Below are 23142 nucleotides of genomic sequence, written 5' to 3'. Positions count from 1 at the left end.
GTCAAATCATTTAATACAATATAACATACCACAATATCACATTTAATGCATGGCAATTCGTGTATTTAATTTCAACAACCCTTAATCGATACTTTGAAATCATCGATTGAGACCCGAGCTACGGTGCAAGGAAATGGTGAGACGCAGTGAATCTCATTCAGAATATATTATATTGGAGAAGTTTAAATTATTTTTGACGTCGGGCCGTCCGTCAATATCAATTTGTGTTTTTTAATTTATTCGGATGGTCTCAATGAAAAGCTTTTATAGTATAAATATATAAATTATTAAAAAAATTGAGATAACCAATTGAAGGATTATCTATTCGTGGAAATTTCAGAGGATAGTAGCGGTAAGTTCAATCCTACCGATAAGAATAGTGTTTGAATCATATTTATTGGTGGTCATGTGTATATAAATTAATAATTCATATGATTTTTTTTTTTCAAAAAAAAGGTTAATACTTAATATACACATAGCAATCCAGCGAATAGATTCAAACATGACTCTGATAGGCTCGAGCTTACTGCTAGTGGCCTTGAAGAGTACTTTGATGGGAGTGGAGGGAGGGTTGTATGTCTGATCGAAATGAACTCCCACACCGAGCCATGCGGTGACATGATTTGAATTAGTTTATTAACTTTGGAGATAAATTATGTACGAGTAAAAATTTGATAAAATCTTAAACTATGTTATCATAGTTCAATCAACTTGTTTTGAATTAATTTAATGGAAAATTGAACTCAACTAAAATAAAATTATTAACTTTATTGTCTTTCTTTTTTTTAGGTAGTCAAATGAAGGGCATTCCACGTTAGTTGCATGACTAATGAATCTCCAATCCACCGGTAGAAATCGATGAAAACGAGGCAACTCTCCCTACTTTTTTTATAGTGTTTTTCAATATTCCTAAAAAAAAATCAAGTTTTGTTTATGTTTAAAGTAATGTGGTCAACAAGTTAACGTAATTAATGAAAGGGACCATACGAAAGTGAGGAGAAAGATAGCCAACAAGTTAAACACGCACAATACGAAAAATAAGTAGATATTTCCTACTTTCCATAGTGAAATTAAAATGTATAATTCCTTGATTTATTTATTCATTTTATGTATTATTTATTCTTAGTAGTCAATGAGAGGAAGTCAGTAATGGGCCATTGGCTTCTTGGTGAGATTCCTAATTCTTTAGAACTAAACTAGTAATAGATGCCAAATTTCAGTAGCTGATTTTAAAGGTTTAATTGTCCAGGTCCACTAATAATTCAATACCCATTATATAGAATCTATTAGTCAGCATATACACGAAGATGGTTTTTATATGATAAGCTCCAAGCCCTCTCTGAAGTGGATACTACCACATCTATAATTGAGAGACTAATGCAATTTGAAACTCAGATGAGAAGATGACAAACCATGTGTAGACAGCTCAAATTTGCCACATGAGATATCGGGGTTAAAACTCAGCGCATCCGAACATACCTTCTCACATAGTCTTGGCCACCTGCACTAATGACTAGTAGTCACCTATAATTTACCTTCTCCGTGTTAACATAGAAACAGCTCAAATTTGCACAACATTCAAATACATATTTTCTGCTGTTTCATCATAATAAAAAGAGCAGTCAAATCATCACTTAGAAGTTCATAAATTTTAACCATATAGCTTTTGAAAGGAAAGAATATGCTTACATCTAACTTTCATGCAAATCAACCATAACATATACCATAGGTTGAGGCCTTCAATCATGTGCTAGTAATAAATATAACTTGCAACTTGGATAATACATCTCAAAATCATTTAAAAGCCTGCAAGAATGTGCGAATTCGCATGTATATACAGATATTGCAAGATTACTTTTCATATGGTGGGCAAAACCAACACTTCCCCCGCATCCAATAAACAATCTGGGTTTCACATGATACAACATTTGCGCTGCCAACTCACATTTTTAAACATATTGAAGTGCTCTGACTGACATGCTCGAATGCAATTTAGCAAATGTCTCTGAAGTCATGTTCCCAAAAGAGCTAAGCTAAATCAATCAGTTCAGGTTTAGTATTGCCAAAGGGATGCTTTCATTTACACCAACCTAAACATTGCTGGCTGACCCAGCCTTGTTAGCACCTTGCAGTTGCTCCATAGGGGAACTTGTGATGCTTCCAACAGACCCATGTGTCTGTGAGCTTAGTTGTGGACTTGCAGGCCCAGCCTCAGGATTAGCACTATTGTTTATCTGCTGCAATGCACCTGAGCTCAGCTGCTGGGGACTCAATGCAGTTTGTTGGCCCATTTGTTGAGGGCTCAGCTGCTGATGTTGCATCAACATTGCTGAAGGAGAGACCACCAATGGTGGGGAGCCAACCTGGGCTTGCTGCAATGGTGAACTTATTTGTTGCTGAATTTGCTGCTGCTGCTGCTGCTGCTGTGGTTGTTGTTGTAGCAGCTGCAGCTGAAGCTGCTGCTGTTGCTGAGGATTGAGGTAAAAGTTTGCTCCAGCTCCTTTAGGAGGGCCCATAGATGACATTGCATTCCGTTGCAAAGGGTTCATGTTTGCTCGATGCAGTGCACTCAACATAGACAGGCCTGAAGAGGATGGTAGCACCTGGTTCGTACTCCCTCCCATGCCTGCAATACCAGATTGACTGTATAGGCCTGCTCTATTTTGCGGTGCCATCCTGAACTTGGATGCCATTGCAGCAAACTGTGCATGGGTCAAAGAATTTTGAGGAATGCCTGCACTGAAATTGGAAGCTGAAAGCAGGTTCATTTGGCGTGGGCTTAGGTTGCCCATGCCTGACATAGTCCCGATGGGAGACGATATAGCACGCATGCCACCCATGCCTATTACATTGTTCAAGTTACCAAGGCCCATCACATTGTTGCCCATGTTTCCCATGCTCATGGCTGGGTTAAGCTCCACCATCATTTTCCTAGGAAGTTGCTGCTGTTGCTTCTGCTGTTGCAATATATGAAGCTGCAATGGTTTGTTATTCACCATCTGATTAGTTCCTATTTGCAGATTTGAATTCTGACCAATCATCTGAGACAGAGGATTGGCCGAGAGCAGTGTTGATGACCTCTGAAGTTGTGTAGATGGAAGCTGCTGCTGTTGCAATTGTGATGTATTTTGTTGCATCTGCTGCTGCTGCTGTGGTTGCTGCTGATGTGATTTCAGCGTAGATTGATCAACCTGCTGCAACCTAGCAGACATGGAAGCACCTGTGAGATAACCTTGTGTTATCGCCAGAGTCTGACTGTAGTTAGCAGCTGCCATCATCCTTGCATTGCTGGAAGGATGTTGGGAAGAATTCATCGGTCCAATTGCATTGGCAACAGCAGGGAAAGGTGCTTGTGATGGTTGACCACTAGCTATTTCTGGCGGTTTCATTTCAGATGTAGAGGTATCTACCATCATTGGTAAACCTGAAGAAAGGTTACCTGGAGGAGCAACCATGTGGATGGGTATAGGTTGTATTTTATCTTCAGCCTTCTGAAATCCATCATGTTCCATCTGGTAAACATGAAATATGGAGTTAGAAATATAGATGATCAGGTCAATCAAGAGATATTTCAAGTTCTACATCTTTCTCCAGATGCTTACCAGTTGAGCAAACTGTGCTGCAAGCAGATCTGCATGGTTCTGATCATTGATCAAAATCTTGTGATGTTAGATATGATAGGAGCAACACGAGCAAAATATGAATAACACAAGTAGAGTGACTCACAGTTGTGGGTAATGTTAGCTGATAATCTTGAATCTTAGAATCATCCATGTACTCGTACTGCATTGATACAGTACCATCAAAGGGCTTCTCAGTCATGATCAACCTCATAGAAACTAAAAATAAGAAAATATTTTAAAACAAATATTTAAATAGGATCAGCACATAATATATTCAGACTCGTGTGCTGTTAAAGAAAGAATGTTTAAGCAAGGTAAACCTTGATGCACTGGCTCATTGCGCATAAAGCTGATTGTTCTGTCCTTGCAGGTATTAATTGTCCCACCAATTAAAGATTTTGACAATGGTTTTCTTTGATCTGTGAAGTCCTCACCATTGAATGAATCAGATAGCCAAATTGCAAGTTCCTGGGTAGAATGCTGTGTTGGTCCCTTTTCAGGATAGTCATCAACTTTATTCTTCTTGAGATTAAATTGGTATCTGATGCCAAAAAAGATAAGCTTAGATAGGCTAGATATTAATTTGAGGATTGCCACCTCATCCAAGTAAATACAGGTTTAGCTCTAAATGAGGATATTAAATAGTGAACAAAAGCACCAAGGTAAAGAAACATGCATGTAGCAACTACTAATAGTTTTCCAAGCTACCAAGGAATTTTGTAGAGTTACATGAAGAGAGAAGCGAAATAAACAACATGCTGTTTTTTTTTTCCTTTGGCAAATTGCCCTTACAACTTCTCAAGCAGCAACCATTCAAATAATGATTTTGACAAACCCAAATTTATGGACACACCAACAAAAATAAGTATACATAAGACTTATAAGTCTACATAAATCCAGGTGTGAATGAAATTCTTCCACTACAGTTCAAAGAGAACATTGTGCAAACTATTATCAGGGAAATTTACATATATCTTTAGAAATTAGAGAATTATATATTTTTTTATCATATAAGTCAAAATTTCATATGCACTCATAAAGATATTAGTTTTCATCTATGCCATCAACAGTATAAAACATAGCTGTCAGAATTCTGCAATTCAGGTTTTCTATAAAAGATGTTATGATTCAGTTTTGAAATGATATGTATCGTATGTTTTAAAAGAAATATGTTGATCTGATCTAATTCAATATGATTTAATAATGTTAGATAAAAATATTACATATAATCTAGTCTAAGGCATATTAAGTTGTATGCATACATGAGTAGTAATTCTATATAAGATAATAAAATATTTTCACCTTTCCAGATTTGGTAAAGTGCAGGTTCCTCTCCTATGTTTAGATTTTCTTACTTTAATCACCTAAGGTGAGGCCGCAAGGTTAAATAATGTTGAGGCATTCCTTACCTCAATAACTCACAACTTCTTAATTTCCTTGACACTTCGTGAAATCTTACTTTTCTCTCATCCCCAAGCAACCCATAAAGAAGTCATCCTCTCAGGTATCTCAAATGTATCTCTACAGTAGTTCTCCAAGAATTCTAGTCCACCACAATCACCGCCAACCACTTTGCATGTACTATATATTTATAGCTCCCTCATGGGACATTACCACCCTTTCTCAGCGCCGCAAAATGATCCTTGATCAGATCAACCTCCATGCACAGCTTCACTTATCCATGAGACCCCTAGTGAGACCTGCTCTATACTAGTTCTCCTGGAAACCCACATGGAAGCACCCTCGTCACAAGACCAACTCTGCCCTTTTGCGAGTTTCACACCATATCTCCAGTTCTAAAGTTCTAAGTAAACCTAGTACACAATAATTTAACCCAGTCCAAGTGAACCCACCCAAACAAAAAAAAAAAGTGATTTAAGAGAGAGCCTTTAAAGAAAAGGAGATGATAGTCATGTTGAAAAAGAAAAAAAACAACAAAAGAAAAAAAGAGAAAAACAAGTGAAATTCAAGTTTGCTCTCTCCTCACCAATCATCTTTTATTTCTTTCTTTTTCCATCATTTGTATGTATGATTTAAGATGAAATTAGTAATAGCCCATCGTTTCCACACCCCATGGTTTGTATCATGTCAAGTGACACAGTTGAAAGGTATTCTTCCATGTGGAACGGTTGAAACGTATTGTTTTGGGTGACACAATCGAAACATATCATTCTGATAAATTAGTAAAACAATACTACTCGACACATGTAATCTATTTTGTGTCTGTGTGGATCATCTTGATAAGTATTGTGTCATGACGACATTCAACATGCATCAAGATGAATACAAATAATGTTTATTATGTTTTCTAATTTATGTCTGTGCAAAACAATGTCAAAATTGTATCATTCAAAATGAGACGCCAAGTCCAAACTTTGTATTCTCTTCTTCTTATCTCCTTTCTTCATCTCTCCCCTTCCCCCTCTAATTCATTACCACACCATACTTTGGAACACTAGCATGGTACTGAACTAATATTGTTCTAGTCAAAGATCAAAACTACGGTGTGGCTAAAAATTTTAAACCTTATCCACACCTACTCCCTCTATTAGAGTAAACTGATACAAAGTTACATTTTTTACTAGCATGGTACTGAACTAATATTGTTCTAGTCAAAGATCAAAACTACGGTGTGGCTAAAAATTTTAAACCTTATCCACACCTACTCCCTCTATTAGAGTAAACTGATACAAAGTTACATTTTTTATTAACATGTTTCTTATCTCTAAGTGAATTATGAAACCCTAATCTCACTCATTATTGTGATAATCTTTTCACTTGTTGAAACTTGGAAGGAAGTAGTAATCTTTTCACTAGTTGAAATTTGGAAGGAAGCAGTAGACTATCCCATTTTTAGTATCCTCTTTTGACTAATCTTTCTCTTTAACATCCTCACCTCTCAAAGTAATATCGCCTACTGAGTGTCTTGTCCCATATTCATTCACTCACTCAAAAATAAATGCTAGAGACAGAATCTCTTCAACCTCCTCAGCTCAGAACTAAGCATCTCCATCTCAGCTATTTCATCCTGCAATCTCTTCCAAGTCATTTCATTCTCACAAACTTCAAATCGTGTAGTCTGTTCAATTTGACAGGGCATGACAAAAGAGGATAGCATCAAGTCATTCGAAGATCTTCATCAACTTACCTTCTGAAGATCGCTCAACCACAGTCTAGGCAATAACCCTTCAAAGATCAATTCAAAGACTTGTGTCTTCATGTTGTTGCACTAATATCCTGGTTTTTTTTCATTAAATGTCTTAATTTTAGCATTTTTTGTGAGGTTTTTTAGTTTATATACAAGCTAGACTAAGTATATATAGTCAAACTTGATTGGGAGCGTAAGATAAAATTAGTATAGATGACCTAGTGTAGATTATATCTAGTGTTATGCCTAAGTTCAATTAAAGGCAACAGACTGAAAATGTATTTAAGATATGAATTTGTATAATTTTAATTATGAATCAGCATCAGGTTACTCCATTAATAATATTATGCTATTAAATAAAATATGATATTATTTTATATTCTTCAGAATGTAAGAACTAAGAATTACTTCAAATGAGGTGGTAATTCTTACCTATTTAATAAATTTTCATCTAAATCATACAATTCACAATTTGAAAACACACCAAAATAATTCCCGATAGAAACCTAAAATTGACAATTTTAATATAAACATTCAATGTTTGAGTTTGTATTAAACTAAATGGTAAGGTTCTGATACTGACAAGCGTATCTTATATTGGTATGAGGTGGTGTCACTCTACATCTTTTAGAAGGAAACAAAGGAAGAGGAGGAGAGGAAGAGAAAAAAGGCTTAACCATTGTCGAAGTAACAATGAGTTCGCTTGAGACTTTTCATTGCTATTGGTTGCAATTGAGACACAAAACACTCCAACTAGGATTACACTGGATGAGGCTCTTAATCATTTGGGGTTGATTGACAAAGAATCTCATAGACAAGCCTCTCTTTAAATACTTGCTATGATTCTGATTAAGTTAAACTTTATATTATTTTTGCCAATCTTAGTATCTAATAAAAATTTCTATGTGACTATTAATATCAAAGAAATATATAGATTAAATTATCAAAGCGTCAATGATATTTCTATTTTCTTAATTTTTTACATGAATTATTTGTGAATATATTAATATCACATTGATATCTTATGTTAAAGCTTAACTAGTACACATTAAATAATGAAATATTTGCAAGTTTTTAAATCTAGCAAATATATAAGCCAAAATAAATTTTCAAGGGGTAAATACAAAAATCAACAACTTTATATATTATATGTATGAATATCCCTTGGGTAAAAAAATCGTTTATACATACCTTTGGGTTATTGCATCAATTTTCATAAATCTCTCAATAATGACTTGATCGCCAAGAGGAGCAGTCCCAATTGAAGGACTGTTAACAATTAGGGAAGGATTCATATTGCTAACACTGGCAGGAGATCCAACTGCACTCACATTCTGAGTTTTGGTCATTGAATTTGGTTTGCTTTTTGCAGTCCCTGAGGTATGCTGTTGTCGGTTAAGAGAGTCACTAGGACTAGAAGTCACAGAAGGAGCACCAATTGCAGCATTAGAATTTGCTATTAACTTATCCTTTTGAACACCCAGAGCAGAAGCTGTTACAATGCCACTGAACTGTCCACCTGCAGATCCACTGGAAATTTCTCCCGATCTTGATGATACTGGTGACTGGACCATGGGTCCAGAAGACACCCTAGGGCTGGGCACTGATTTCCTTTTCTGATATGTATCATCTTTTAACATATCCTTTTCAGATACTGGTCGGGCATTCTGCCACTGGACAGGGGTTGGAGGATGATTTCTTATATATGGCTGTTGTAGTAAATGTGCTCGTGATTGCTGCTGATCAACTGGACTGTTAACAGGGAGTGCCTGAAGAACTTCTTTACATCTATCTTGCTCTTGTCTATCTAACTGTTCTTCCTTGGGACCAAATCTCATACCTTGGTGATTAAAATGGAAAGAAGCTCCTGGATCTTGTTTACGCGTACTATTTACAACAGTTGTAGGATACCTCTGATTGCCTAGAGTAGAAGCATACTGACCCCCCTTTGCATCTACATGGGAATGTAGCATTTGGTTCTTCCACTGCAAATCTGTTCCAGTTAATCCTACCAATTGAGACCCTTTTTGTTGCCACTGTTGCTGAATGCCATCTACCCCTGTTGGTGTTTGCTTCTGCCTCTTAATGCCAATAAAAGGTATCAACTGGGAATCTAGGTTCTCCCTTTTCATGGAACGAGGGGAGTTACTGACTTTGTCAGGATGTGAACCCATTAAGTTCTGAGATGAAGATATATTTGCATTTATCCCAGAAATACTGGATGGATGTCCAGGTCCATGATCCTGTGAACTAGTAGGCGAGTTGACGACTGTTTGAAGCTTGGCCTGAGAGGGCAGAGGCAAAGTAAGTTTCATACCAAACTTGTTAGATCTCATTGACCGAACTCCACTCGATAGATGTTGCAATGGCATAGTTTCGTAAGCTTGTTGAAGCGATGCATGTCTTACTTGAGATCCTGTTTCTCCTGACCCACAATGAGAACTCTCAGATATCCTATCAGTGCAGATCTTCTTTTCAGGATTTTGGTTATCAGATGAAATGGTCACTTCAGAAGTATGCAGTGGACGCTTCTTTCTTCCAATACCAAAATTGAGCTGTGCAAACAAGAGAAAAAGTGTATAACTAGCCTGTTTCTCATTGCTTACACAACATCATGTTCAAAAATACCTTGGTCACAGTAGGACCTTTCCAAAGTCTCTCCAACTTTGGAGTAGGATTTAAATAAAGATGTGAGTTCAATGCTTTCACAACTCGTGCCTCTACTTCCTACAGAATAAAATCACATATATCAAATGAGCTCAATAGCAAGATCTTTGTTAGAAGACATGTCAAGGGATACTCACCATTAGGTCACTGTATGTCCAAGAATCATCAGCTATTAAAGAAATGTCCTTAATGACATTTTCCAATGACATCCTCAATTGTACTTTCTGTACAATTGGAGTTGCATTGGCAGTAGAAGCAGTACTTCCTTGTTCAGAAAAGCATTTTCTATAGTCTCGTACCTGCATAGAGGACTTTCTCTAAGCAACTAATCAAGAAGATACTACTGAAGTTATGATGCACAGTGCTAAATTAATGTTGGCATCATTAAATTTTTTAAAAATTTCTCAAGCAAAAAAAAAAAGTTTATTAAAACTAAACAAAGAGATGAATGATATTTCTCTTGCCAAAACTTAATAGCAGTTGAAGTTAGTTCAGAAGGTAAAGACTAAAGAATTTCTTTCCAAAATATTTGACACAGTAAAACAGTCCCGCCATTTAGTCTATCAAAACACAAAATTTTCACCATATTTATTAGCCTTAGTACGAGAGCATATCTTGTCAATCATTAGTTCATTAGTCATTACTCGACATTTGGCAAAGACAAACTGGACAGATCAATTATGCTTATATCATAACACATGCACTGACGTTAGCCCTTTTGGGGGGTCTATTTGCCCAACTGACCGTACTATAACAATATGCATAGTTCATAATATCTCAAAGACTTGATGTTGGAGCTTAATAAAACTTGTAAATATAGAGCTTAATAAAACTAAGAGCAAGCACAAGTGTAACCGGTACATATCTTAACAAATAGAATATGCATAAAGAAAGAAAAAAATACTATAAATTTATTAAACTTAATTATCACAAGGTTATGACACATCTACTAGATGTTGAAGCGCATTAATCACATGACAAAGCAGATCCTAAATATCATGGTGCCATTTCTGTTTGATTCTTTCTTAAGTAGATTTACATATGCAAAAAGAGAAAAAAAAAAAAACATGATGGCATTTCACTAGTTGATTAGTATTAATTTGTCACTTTGGTTCAAGATTTCTTGTTATTAAGAATGAGTGCCTTTTAGAAATAACATTGAGCGTGCACTTGATGAGGAACACACATTTAGTCTAATAAGCTTTACATTAGTAAAGTTGACTGCTTTAGAAATTTGGACTAAATTAGTTCAAATTGAAAAGAACGACTAGCCTAGGGGCCAAATTGAGAGTTAAAAGGAGGAAATTGGTACAGAGGTTATGGTTCTGAATTTTTTTCCCAAAACATAGAGATCAGAAGCAAAACATGAGTTACTTGTTTTAACATTAAGAAAGTGGCAGCTTTTCTATAGACAAAACATACAAAGAGATAAAATGAGAACTCACTCACAAATGTGGGCATCTTTTACATAAACAGAAATATGGAACCATCAATAAGCATATAATGAATTATGGCCAACTACCAAATCACATAATGCAAAAGAAGCACCAGTCTAAAATGTCAGAAACAAGAGAACATGCCATCGGACAACTAACTGGATGTTACTTTACTTTGTCATCCCAACTAAAAAGAAGGATAATGACTCTAGTTGTTAATAGCACTCTAGAAATCTCACCTATAAAGATTATAACCACATAGCTAGCTGAGAAAAACAACCAACATATTTAAAATACAAATACAAATTATAAGAATCTGAGCTTAAAAACAACATAGAAGTCAAATACAGTTTACCTCACAGACAACAGTCCCGTGATAGTAATTGCAAGGTATATCATCAAGTATGTCACTTGGCAGCCACCCTGACTCAACAGCCTACAAGCATCATGCAAAATTAACTGAAAGATAGGTGAAGTATATGCCAACCAGAAAAGGTAGATCCTTAATCATATGTGTATAAAATCTTCTAAACAAAGTTCCAAAATCATAATTTTAAATTACCAATGGTTACCCTTATTTAGCATTGTATTAAGTCAAGTAGAGTGTTAATTATGCAAGAGCCATAATTAACAATTATAATTAGGTGAGCTATTGGAAACATGGTTGCGCAATTTGATTTATAAGGGCATTCATCATCCAATAATATGGCAACCTAATTGACCAGTTTGACACCCGATCAACTTACCCAACCTGTTCAATCCAGTTGGTCCGATCAAAGCCTTAATCAGTTAGGATTGACTGTTCTAATCCCTAACTCATCCAGCATGCCTGGCTTGTCCGAGTTATCTGGCTCGGTCAGACTTCACCATCAGTTGGGACAATTGAATGTGTCGTATGAAGGATGGAATAGATAAGGAACAATTATTCCTTAAATGTAGCAAAGAATAACTATTCTTTAAGAATTTGGAATAAGTATTCCATAGTCATTTTTACAACCAAACAAAGGAATAAGTATTCCATAGCAATTTATAGAAAATAAAATAGCTATTCCTATGAACCAAACACGCCATTAGATACTTCTATTACATCTTTAACACATACCTACCTCTAGGGGAAAAAATCTAGATACCAAATTAGAAGCACAGTTTATGCACAATAACATTTCTAATACGCTTGTGATAAAACACATCTTTAATATAACTAATGGGAAAAATTAAAGTTTAATTCACAGTTGTTGAGCAATGTCAAATAACATTTTAGGAATTCTATTGTATTATATTTACAATTAGGCCTATACAATTTAGTCTCTAACACACCCCTCAAGTAGTCACACACCCCTCAAGTAGTCACAAAAATAGAATAAGAATTAGTTTTTTAAAAATATATTCAATCCCACAACTTCCCAAAAACCAATTAAAAAAATTACAACTAAGAAATGATATCATAATTTTATTGAATTCTACATTATATCTAGTGAAATGGCAATCAATCTATTTGATTTATCTTCTTTTGAAAGCATTTAAGTAGAAGTTATATGCATGAAAAATTGATAGTCGTAATACAAATTCATCGAATTTTTAGGAGTATGTTCCAACTCTATCATATTATTTAATTGCAATAATGTTAAAATATATTAATCTCTTTAATTCATTCAATTAATTTATATTAATATATATGATATTATTTATTAATATTTTTTAACTATTAAGTCTAGAATAATAAAATATGAATCATTATGTATCAATAATCTTAAAGATATACTTTTAGTTTAATAATATATATTTGATATTTTTAGAATGTTATTTTATAAATAATAGCAATAGTAATGTAATATTGTTAGACTAATAATAAGATTATTTATAATATCATAAGACTGAGATATAATATGTATCTTTTTTATGATTAAATATTATTTTTAATATCAAAATATTTTTCCACCCTTTTAATTTTTCAAACAATTTCAATTTCACACATTTGTTCCGTGTGTAAGATTTTTTAACCATTCAATTTTAATATCAATGTCCATTTTGATAACCATGTTTTCAACATGGTTTGAATGTATGACAAACTTCTAATGTTTGTGTATTTGTACAATACAATTGATTAATATGTAAGTTTGCTTCTTTTTAATAAATCATAACAAATTCAATGACATGTTTAGGAGAGTGGTTCATAACTTCATACTAATTAAAATTGTTTTTGAATTTTGGATATTTTTGATGAAAATGTGCACAATCATTATTTTCTTTTTTCAATTACTTTCAAATAGCCTCCACATTTCTAAAAAATTAATTTCAAGAAAGAAAAAATCAACAAAAAAACTAAAATTGTGTAATTTTCAAGAACCAATGGTCATTTAAATGATTTAAAGTATTTCCTAACTGTTTTGAAAAGAGTCATTTATATCTCACAAATATGCTTTACACTTGAATAAGCTAGTACACTATGTGCTAGATCTATAGAAAAGCCCATGGTTCAAAATGTTAAAACTATCACCAAGACATGAAGAGTTATTATCAAATCCTAGGAAGTACAAAAAATTGTTAGTAAATTTAATTATCTTATACTAACTACACCTGATATCTCATTTGTTATGAGTGTGATTGGCAAATTTATTGACTCTCCATGTCAAAGTAATTAAGAGACGACTATGGATTCTTTATCAATCTAAAGAATCCTCCAAGCAAGGTCCCTTGTATAGCAATCAAAGTTATCTTCAAATTATATAGTACAATATGCAGAATAAGTAGATTCATGGTTTAAAATTTCAAGTCGTATCAGAGTTTCGGTATATGACCAAAACAATATAGTTTCGGTATCATGCCGATACGTCTTCGATATTTTTTTAACATAAAATATACAACAACAACAACCAAGCCTTATCCCACTAGGTAGAGTTGACTATATGAATCCTTTTATGTCATTGAGCTCTATCTCTTACTATATCATCATTTATACTTAAATAAATTTTATCTTATTTATTGTTGTTAACCAAGTCTTTTTTGATCTTCCTCTTCATCGTTTGATATGCGTGTTTGTCATAGTTTCACATCGCCTAACTACAGCATTTATTAGTCGTTTAAGTACATGCCCATACAATCTTAAACGTGTCTCTCGGAGTTTTCCCTCAATAGATGCAACTCCGACTTTCTCTCTAATGCTCACATTTCTTATTCTGTCTATTCTCGTATGTCCACATTCACGTTAACATCCTAATCTCTGCAACTCTCATCTTTTACTCATGTGCTTGAGTCATAGCCCAACATTTAGCTCCATATAACATAGCAGATAGAATTTTCTTTTAAGTTTTAGAGGTACTTTACGGTCACATAAAACACCCGACACTCTCCTCCATTTCAACCATCTTGCTTGTATTCTATATAAGACATCTCTCGCAATCCCTCCATCATTTTGCAAAAATGATCCTAAATATCTAAAGCACTCGGTTCCGGGCACCTCGTCATCTTCTATCTTAACAATTGTCTCATTATGTCTAATATTGCTAAACTTAAATTCCATATATTCTGTCTTTATCCTACTAAGCCTAAAACCTTTTCCTACTAGTATTTCCGACCAAGATTCTAGTTTAGCATTTACTCATTCACGTGTCTCATCTACCAAAACAATATCATCTACAAACAACATGCACTAATGTGTGCAGTGAGTTCATCCATAATTAGTGCAAAAAGATACGGACTTAGAATTGATCCTTGATGTAACCCTATCTTTATTGGAAATGCTTCAATTACTCCACCTAAAATCTTTACTCTAGACATTACATCCTTGTACATATCCTTAATTAGTTCAATATATGTTACGTTAACATCTCTCTTTTCTAAAATTCTCCATATAATTTCGCTCGGGACTCTATCATAAGTTTTTTCTAAGTCAATGAATACCATGTGTAGATCTTGTTTTTGCTTTCAATTAATTGTCTAAAAAGATGTATAACTTCTATTGTCGATCTTCCAAGCATGAACCCAAATTGATTTTCGGTGATCGTGGTCTCCTTAATCTTTTTCTATTACTTTTTTCCAAAGTTTTATGATATGACTCATTAGTTTAATACCCCTATAGTTTGCACAATTTTGTACATCTCCCTTGTTCTTATAAAAAGGAACTAGAGTACTTATCCTCTATTGATCATATATTTTTTTCATTTTCAATATCATGTTAAATAATTTTAAGTCATTCAATACCTTGTTTCCTTAGGTACTTTCATGCCTTTATCGAAATATCATTTGGTCGAATGACTTTTCCATTGTGCATCATATTTAAAACTTATTCTACTTTTAAAGTTTAAATTCTACGATAAAAATTTAAATTTTTATGCTCATTTGACCTACTTAAATTACCTAAGTTTATATTTTTTAATATAAAATATATTAATTAAAAAAATATTATTATAATATTTTATTACTATAAATACTTATTATTAGGTTAAACTAATATTCTAAAAATTAAGATAAGTAAAAAATCAATTTAGGATTAACTAAAGATTTGGATCAAGTAAGTTTAAATTTAATTTAATTTAATCTAATTTTGTCAATTTAAGGAGGAAATTTTTTCCTATGTATTGGAGGAAGAAAGGAATTAGAAAAAAAAAATAAAAAATTATGTATTCAAGGATGAAAGGAATAAAAAAAATAAAATATGGAGAAGAAAGAGAAAGAATTAAGAGAGAAAAGAATTAACCATTAAAAAAATAAAAATATATATATTAAGTGGCCTAAAAATTTAAAAAAAAAACATAAAGAAAAATATTTTAAATGCCACGATTTAGCACGAGGCCTCTGCACAGCCACTGCGGTCTCGCACGAGGCCTTCACACGACCACGAGGCTCACTCGAGGCCTTCACATGGTCGCAGGGACTTGCGCGAGGCGTCCACAAGGATGCAGAGCCTTCGTGCAGGGCGTACCGATTGATGACTAGAACGATATGTTTCACCCGTGTCGTCAAGTACAATACAAGATTTTAAACCATGAGTAGATTCCTCACAAATATGTAGTACACCTCAAACTATTATGTCCTTCAGGTAGCAAATCTGACAACTTAGTAAAGCCAAAAACATTGCTTCAATGCTCACATCAAGTGCAGAGGCAAAATTTATGATTATAGCATTTGCCATGTAAGAGCTTGTATGGCCCATGCACATTGCTTTTGATGTTGTCTTTCATGGCATAATAAAATGCAAAGATGAATTGCACTAAAAAAAAGGAATCAATATGTCATTGGTTAATTTAGCAATCTGTCAACAAATATGCAAACTAGGTCTTTGAGGGGTGGGTTTAAGAATTGAATACAATTATAACAAACTGAAGTTTTTTAATACCTTTGAGCCAAGTTAGGGAGTCTTATAGACTAGTTTGTAACACTGTAATATAGAACTCATTTGTGAAATTGGACATTATAATTGGTATGGGTAGAAAAGCTACCTAGTGTCAGTAGAGCTATAAACTTTTCTATAACATTAAAACCATGGGACCTACGGTATGCCCATACAAGGACCATACCAATTGTTAAAATTTAAAAATCTCAAACTCTGAAACTTGCACTAAGAAAGAAATGCAAATTATAAAGATGAATGCTAAAAAAACAAACAGACAAGTAGCTGGGCCTTAATCCTTGTATGAATGCATTTATGCTGTAGATTATAAACCAAAAATTAACTGCAATGAAATGTCAATCTGGTCGATCCTAATAAACTTTGGACTTCATGTTCATAAAATAATTGAATAGAAAATGTTGCAGTAATCTTGCTTAATCAAAATAATCTCTGGATGCAAACAAAATAGAAACCCCCTACAAAATACTTTTCAAAGCATTCATACATACAGAAAATAGTGTCTCAGATGCTCTATCATATGGATGCAATGGCTTAACATCCTGAAGCTGAGTCTGACAGTTCTCAATCTGACAATATTGAATTAGATCAGGATAATATCACGCTAAAACCTAAGTTCAACACCGTGTTTCATCATATTTTTCGTAAATTAACAAACCTCAGAAGGCTTTCCAATGGAGTATCCATTCAGATAAAGGTTCAAGATAAAGGACACCTCATGTTCTGTATTGAAATAAAGAAGGAAAGAATGATCAATCAAATGACAATTTTTATTTCTTAATTAAAATATATACCTGGAAATAGATTGTTGGTGCCATTTGCAGCATTAGTTATTTCAATCTGCATAATCACATTTCAGAAAAGAAAAGATAAGATATGCCATCCTAAAAGCAGTAAGATGAAACTGACAATTTTAACAAATTGAGATAATAATCACATAATTAAGCATATATAATTATCAATAGTGATATTAAACTTTTTTATTATAAACATTTCCTATTTGATTGTCACATCTTACAATAATTATATCAATATAATTCTGATACTTGATTACCACCATAGGCGCCTCTTGATTTTTTTCTCTTTTATTTTATCATTAAGTGGTAGAGATTGTCCATTTGCGGCTTCTTGTTCATGTCGACTTTACATAGAACAGCATACAATGGGTCTACTGTCATAAGACTATCTACAATGTAGGTGCCTCTTGATTTCCTCTTTGATTTTGTCAATTAAATGGTAAACATTGTCCATTTGCAGCTTATTGTCCATGTTGACTTTACATAGAACAGCATACAATGGATCTACTACCATAAGACTATATGTGATGTAGTTCCAAAATCTATCAAATATAATATTTTTCCTTCAATGGTGCTAGAGTATCCAAAGGCTTCCCGATCCTCAAAAGTGAACATCATCTTTAATTCAAATTTTTTCTAAGGAGAGTTTATCAAGAGAAAATGAATCACAAACTTAGTAGTTTTGAGTTGTAGAATCTCCTTGTCAATAAATTTTGTTATTAATTAGCCCAACAATAAGTATAAAGGAATGTTGTTAATGATTGCCCTCTTTTTACAACCTTCTTCATTATATTTCAATGCAGTTACTTACTACATTATATATATATATAGATTTGTAAAATATCACCTTTCTATAGTAGAAAGTTAATAATAGTAATCTACATAGGTCCTCTCCAACTATCGCATATTAATGTAACTCCATATAGGCCCTATTGCTTCTTGCACAATAGGATCCATATGTCGATCTCCTCCACTTGTTCATCTAAGTATCAACCAACAATTTTATATGTGATTAGAGGCATGTTAAGGTAGCATGTATTATTTGTTGCATTAGGGGGAATTCAATTGAAATGAAAAAATTTAGCAATATTTTGTTCCCTTGTATAAACATCATCAATCCTAGTCTATTTACTAACTTAGTCTAGGAATGCTAGTATATCAATATCAACATATTAACTCCACACCTTCCTACGATAGAAGGAAAGAAACGACCATTACCAACTTATGATGAGATAAGATGAACACTTAACACTCCTCCCCATGTTGGTAAAGAAGTTGAGTCACTTCCATTAGCGCCAATTGTATCACCTCTATATCACATAAGTAACTCATACTTGAATTCAGCTCAAGAGGCACAAAGAACTATTTAAAATACCTTCGTTGTGACCTTTAAATTTATCATAGATGGGTTCTCCGGAGGTTCAATTATCAAAATATTCATTCACGTCATTGTTGTTGTTTCTACTTTAAATATTTTTTGTCATCAATTTCCTCCTTCATTGCATGACACATTTCTTGAGGAACTATTAAGTACTTAAAACATCCAGATATCCATGTTGCTTCCAATGAAATTGATTTGCTAACCAACATGCATGTCGATTGGGTCATAAGTTTGTTGTTTTTGTGTTATTTGTCTACCCATTCATCATTTAAAAGTTGAAGTATCAAAAAGATAAAATCATTTACAACAATTATAATAACAAAATTAACATAAGAATATTATTTTATTTATAAAAAATTATAAGATAAGAAGAATATCTAGTTTTTAACAAAAACACTAAATAAATAGAATAAATATTATCATATATAAACATTATTTAAAACTTTTAAACAACTATTATAACTACATAATAAAATTTAGCATCTCATGTTCGTTATGCTTGAAAATATAAAGATCGATAAAACTAAGAATTTAAGGATAGTTCTGAAAATTATCTAAAAGATTTCAAAAACTAATCTTAAAACTATAAAATTATTTGAAGAGTCAAGAATAATTTTACAAATTATTCAACATTTTTTAAAGTCATTTGGAGGAGATTCAAATTGTTTTTAAATATATTTAAAATTTTATTTAAAACATTTAAAATTATATTTTTAAAAATATAATTTTTGGGACAATAATCAAGAATTTAAATTTATAATCAATTCTTAACATATTAAAAAAATAAACAAAAATTGAAAGGGTGCCACTTATTATTATTTTCATCAAAAGGGTATCCAAATTTAAAATAATTTCAAACTGGCACCTCATTCCATTTTTCATCCAAAAATACCCTTGTCCCAACACTCTTGTAGCAGCTTTGTTAAAACTTGCTATGCATGTAGTAGTTTTATTCCAAAACTGTTACAATGTGTAACAACTTTGTTCAAAACTAATATAACATCTAGCAACTTGCTCAAAACTACTACACGGTCTAGCTGCTTTATTCAAAACTCCTATAACATATAGTAGTTTTAAACAAAGAGTACACGTTGTAGCAGTTTTGGCCAAATATGCTATAACATAAAGCAATTTGATCAAAATTGCTTATAGCAACTTTGGACAACGCATAACTGCATGTTAGTATTTAAGCAAATTTGACTAAGTTGGCAATTTCGTCCAAGTTGAAAAAGAATATTTTTCAAATAATAGTGTTCCATGTGTAGCAATTTTAACCAAATAAGAGCAGTTTTGATCAAATATGCTACAATAGTAATGGAATAATGATATTTTCGAATGAAAAATGGGATAAGATGTTGTTTTGATATTCTTAAAACTAGAGCGCCCTTATAACAAGGAAAATATGGGCACTATTTTGATTTTTTCTTAAAAAATTGGAATTATTTTAGAAATTATTCATTATTTTTTAAAATTATTCAAAAATAATTAAAATAATTTTTGAAATTTTAAAATTATTTTTTTAAAAAATAAAGGTTATTCTTTAAAAATTTAAAATAAATTTTAAGTTTGATTAATCATGGTTTAAATGAATTTGGACTAACTGACAATTATCCTATATCGACTACATATAGTCGATTTTAACTTTAATTGATTCAACGTCAAATATCTCCAATATTTTATTTCCACTTATTTTAATGTTTTTGTATTATTAATGGGTTCATGTAAAAAACATAAATTTACATTTAACTATATAACTGTTAAGAATCTATATTACTTATCACTACTTATATATCTCAATTATAAAACTAATATATATATATATATATATATATATATGAAATCGTTATATTAAAATAAAGAAACTCAATTCCTCTTTTCTGTCTTCTCGTAGTCTCGCAATTGTTGTCATTACAATCGCAATTCAATTGATGATCATCTCCTACGAGATTTTGATCGGCGCTCTCTCCCCCAACCACATCTCCCATCACAAAAAAATAAATCGGTAATCCAAAGCCGAATGACCCCCGCCACTCATAGCTATTATTGCCTCTCACCGTTCAACATTTGTTGTCACTAGCGGGTAAGTTTTATAGCCCCAATATTCTCTCCCATAAGTGACAGAAGGAATCGAGTCGATTTCTCTATCGAGTTCGATGCCGACAGTAAACACACAAGTAATCAAGGACAAACACAGCTTCCCACATGATAGGCAGAGGGAATCCTATCAACCTATGTTGTTGTCGACAAAAATGTGTTAATGGGGCATCAGTGTCAATCCCATACCAGAACAATAAAAAAGGCAACATGGGTCGACACTGAAATTCTTGAACTGAACCTTACTATACACTTAATATATCACCATGTGAAATAACTTTGACTATTGTAGTATCGATCAGAAAAGCACAATTTAAGAAACATTCAACAATGGAAAATTTAGTAAATAAACAGAACATAAAAAAATGGTTCTTAATAAAAGTTTCGGTGAGTTATTATGACTTAGAAAACTATAAGGGTGAGTAATTATGACTTACAAAATTATAACAATGTTTGTAATAAGACAATAACAAGCAAAACACGATTATCAATTATTTGAAGGCATTTGTATAAATCTATCCAAGTTGTTGATTTTTTGTAAAGTTATATTTTTACTAATATATGAATCATTTAAGTCATTTTTAGTTGAGTTGTGTAGAGCTAGAGCTTTTGTTGGTTTCTCTTTTCCTCTTACCTTCAACCCATCTGATTCAACTTGACTAATTGTAAAATTTATTGAACATCTTGAGGTATATACATATATCATCTTAATCTATTCTTGACTTATCGACCATTAGATCTTTTTTCTAAGTAGCAGTGTTTCTTCTATTATTTCTGTCTTTATATAACTCACCATCGATTTGTGTTCTCATCTCTACTAATCTATCTTTTTTGCATGTGTGTTTTCTTAATTGTTGAACATTTTAACTCATAAAAGATGATTTGTTGAACCACAATCTATCAACTCTTTATAAATCAAGGGACTTATGATGATCATTAAAACTCACAGTCTTGTCTATTTTAACCATTCAGTTTTTTACTTTTTTATCCTGTTAATGAACTCTCCTTGATAATGAATTCAAGATGTCATAAACTTTTGCAGAAATTTTCTGTTCATTCAATTTAACTATCTCCCCATTTCTTTGGTAAAAATTTTATTTCCAGGTAAAAATGATATTTAACAAAGGACTACATATGCTCAAAGATTTGTGTCCCACCAGTACGAACCACCTAACATTCAGTTAGATTAATGTAAACTGAATCTGCCAATTGCAACTTGCAAGAGTATAATACTGCATTTCAAAACAAAAGCAACTGATCCCAGGCTTTCAAACTTGTTAAGTTTGCACTTCACCTCAATGACAGTTACTTTGTATCATAGATTTTTAAGACGATGTGGTACTTGCTTCATTCAAAACCCCTCTGGTTCTTGTTAAATCTTTCAAATAAAAACAATATAAATTTGTATAATGGATACCCTTACCGTGCCTACAATCTCAAATCAATCTCATGTGTGATGGGTATCAACCATTTCATCAAAAGTATCATACACCTGTGTAGCAGGTATCCAAACCTGCTTAAACGGGCCACCTATGAGTACCAAAAACTCCACTCCTAACTTCGATTCCGTCAATACACAGAGAAGAAGGATACAAAAGGAAAACTTCATCGCCCCAGATAACAAGACAAAGAAAAAATTAGAAGGCATGGTAATTCAGAAAATAGTAAAAGTGATTCCATAGTGAGAGCGTGCTAGAAAAGAAAGTCGTATGCCATAGACGAATTAAAACTCACTAAGCCACTAAAAAGAAAAATCAAGCGCAGCCACGATATATGAAAGATCTCATCCTAAGCATCGTTCGAGTTAGACCAAGAAAATTCACCAGTATACTACGATACCAGGGGTCCAGGAGACTAAGCTTACAATTGCTTAATACAAAAGAAACACCATCAGCTAATCCCCCATCAGCTAATCCCCAACCAGATATAGATGAAACAAGAAAAGAAGAAGAAGAAGAAGAAGAAGAAGAAGAAAAAGTAATAGCAAAGAAAAGGCGGACCTCGCGGTCCAATCCAGCTCCGTGAAGGACATGCGAGCTCTCCTCATAGCCCTCCTTCGATTGGTCGTCCTCCTCCGGCTTAAAGTTCGATTTCGGATGATACCGCTTCCCGATCTTTGAAATCTTGAAGGAGATCCCCATCTCCCCCCTTCGCCGCCTCCCTTTCTATTGACGCATGATCAATGGAATCCGGCAGCAAAGGCTATCATAGTACACCTCGAAGAACTAGTAAGGTCTTCAGGGGTCAACGAAATCCTCGACGCCACTTGCCGTCGGTAGTGAAGGAGGTTCTCGAGTTATCTCTCCCGTCGAGGAAGGAGATCGCCGAAGAAGAGAGAGCAAAATGTTGCGGGTAATGTTCGCGTTTGGTTGAGTTTGGGTCCGCGATTCGTAAAAAGTACGGAAATTAATCTTTAAAAGGAAATAATTTTTGTTTAAAAGAATGGCTGGATACATGTTAACGGTAGGTTTTATCTAAAAGTTAATCCTTTTTCTATTTTCTATTTTTTATTTTATAAAAAAAACAATATGAAGTCGTTTTGGGTAGAGGAATAGATCTTGGTCCATAAAAAATGAAACAGAAGATAAATTACTCATAATTATGATCATATCATGGCCACAATCTGACCATAATTAGTTATCATCTCTC

At 33.1% G+C, this 23142-nt stretch overlaps 1 protein-coding gene across 1 annotated transcript; it reads right to left on the bottom strand.

The window, feature by feature from the left end:
- Positions 1-1730: 1730 nt before the first annotated feature.
- LOC122023368 (protein PHYTOCHROME-DEPENDENT LATE-FLOWERING-like) lies at positions 1731-22873 on the bottom strand. Its single transcript, XM_042581433.1, has 12 exons — positions 22494-22873; positions 17016-17061; positions 16880-16944; positions 16713-16790; positions 11230-11310; positions 9576-9737; positions 9400-9498; positions 7963-9326; positions 3944-4164; positions 3727-3839; positions 3603-3641; positions 1731-3512 (listed from the first exon to the last, which is right to left on the bottom strand). The coding sequence occupies exons 1-12, from the start codon at positions 22632-22634 to the stop codon at positions 2091-2093; spliced, it is 3831 nt and encodes a 1276-aa protein (XP_042437367.1). The 5' UTR covers positions 22635-22873; the 3' UTR covers positions 1731-2090.
- Between the last annotated feature and the right edge of the window lie 269 nt (positions 22874-23142).

The sequence above is a fragment of the Zingiber officinale genome, chromosome 9B (genome assembly GCF_018446385.1).
Source record: "Zingiber officinale cultivar Zhangliang chromosome 9B, Zo_v1.1, whole genome shotgun sequence".
In the NCBI taxonomy this organism is placed as follows: Eukaryota; Viridiplantae; Streptophyta; class Magnoliopsida; order Zingiberales; family Zingiberaceae; genus Zingiber; species Zingiber officinale.
Note: the sequence above shows the minus strand (reverse complement) of the source record. Positions and strands in the feature narration are given on the sequence as shown.

What these genes read in the sequence shown, in the direction of transcription:
- LOC122023368 (XM_042581433.1), bottom strand. Translation starts at nt 22,634, where the DNA reads ATGGGGATCTCCTTCAAGATTTCAAAGATCGGGAAGCGGTATCATCCG. An exon ending in AAGGTCCTACTGTGACCAAG is followed by an intron (nt 9,327 to 9,399) that starts GTATTTTTGAAC and finishes TTGTTTGCACAG; the next exon opens with CTCAATTTTGGTATTGGAAG. An exon ending in AGCTAACATTACCCACAACT is followed by an intron (nt 3,642 to 3,726) that starts GTGAGTCACTCT and finishes ATCAATGATCAG; the next exon opens with AACCATGCAGATCTGCTTGC.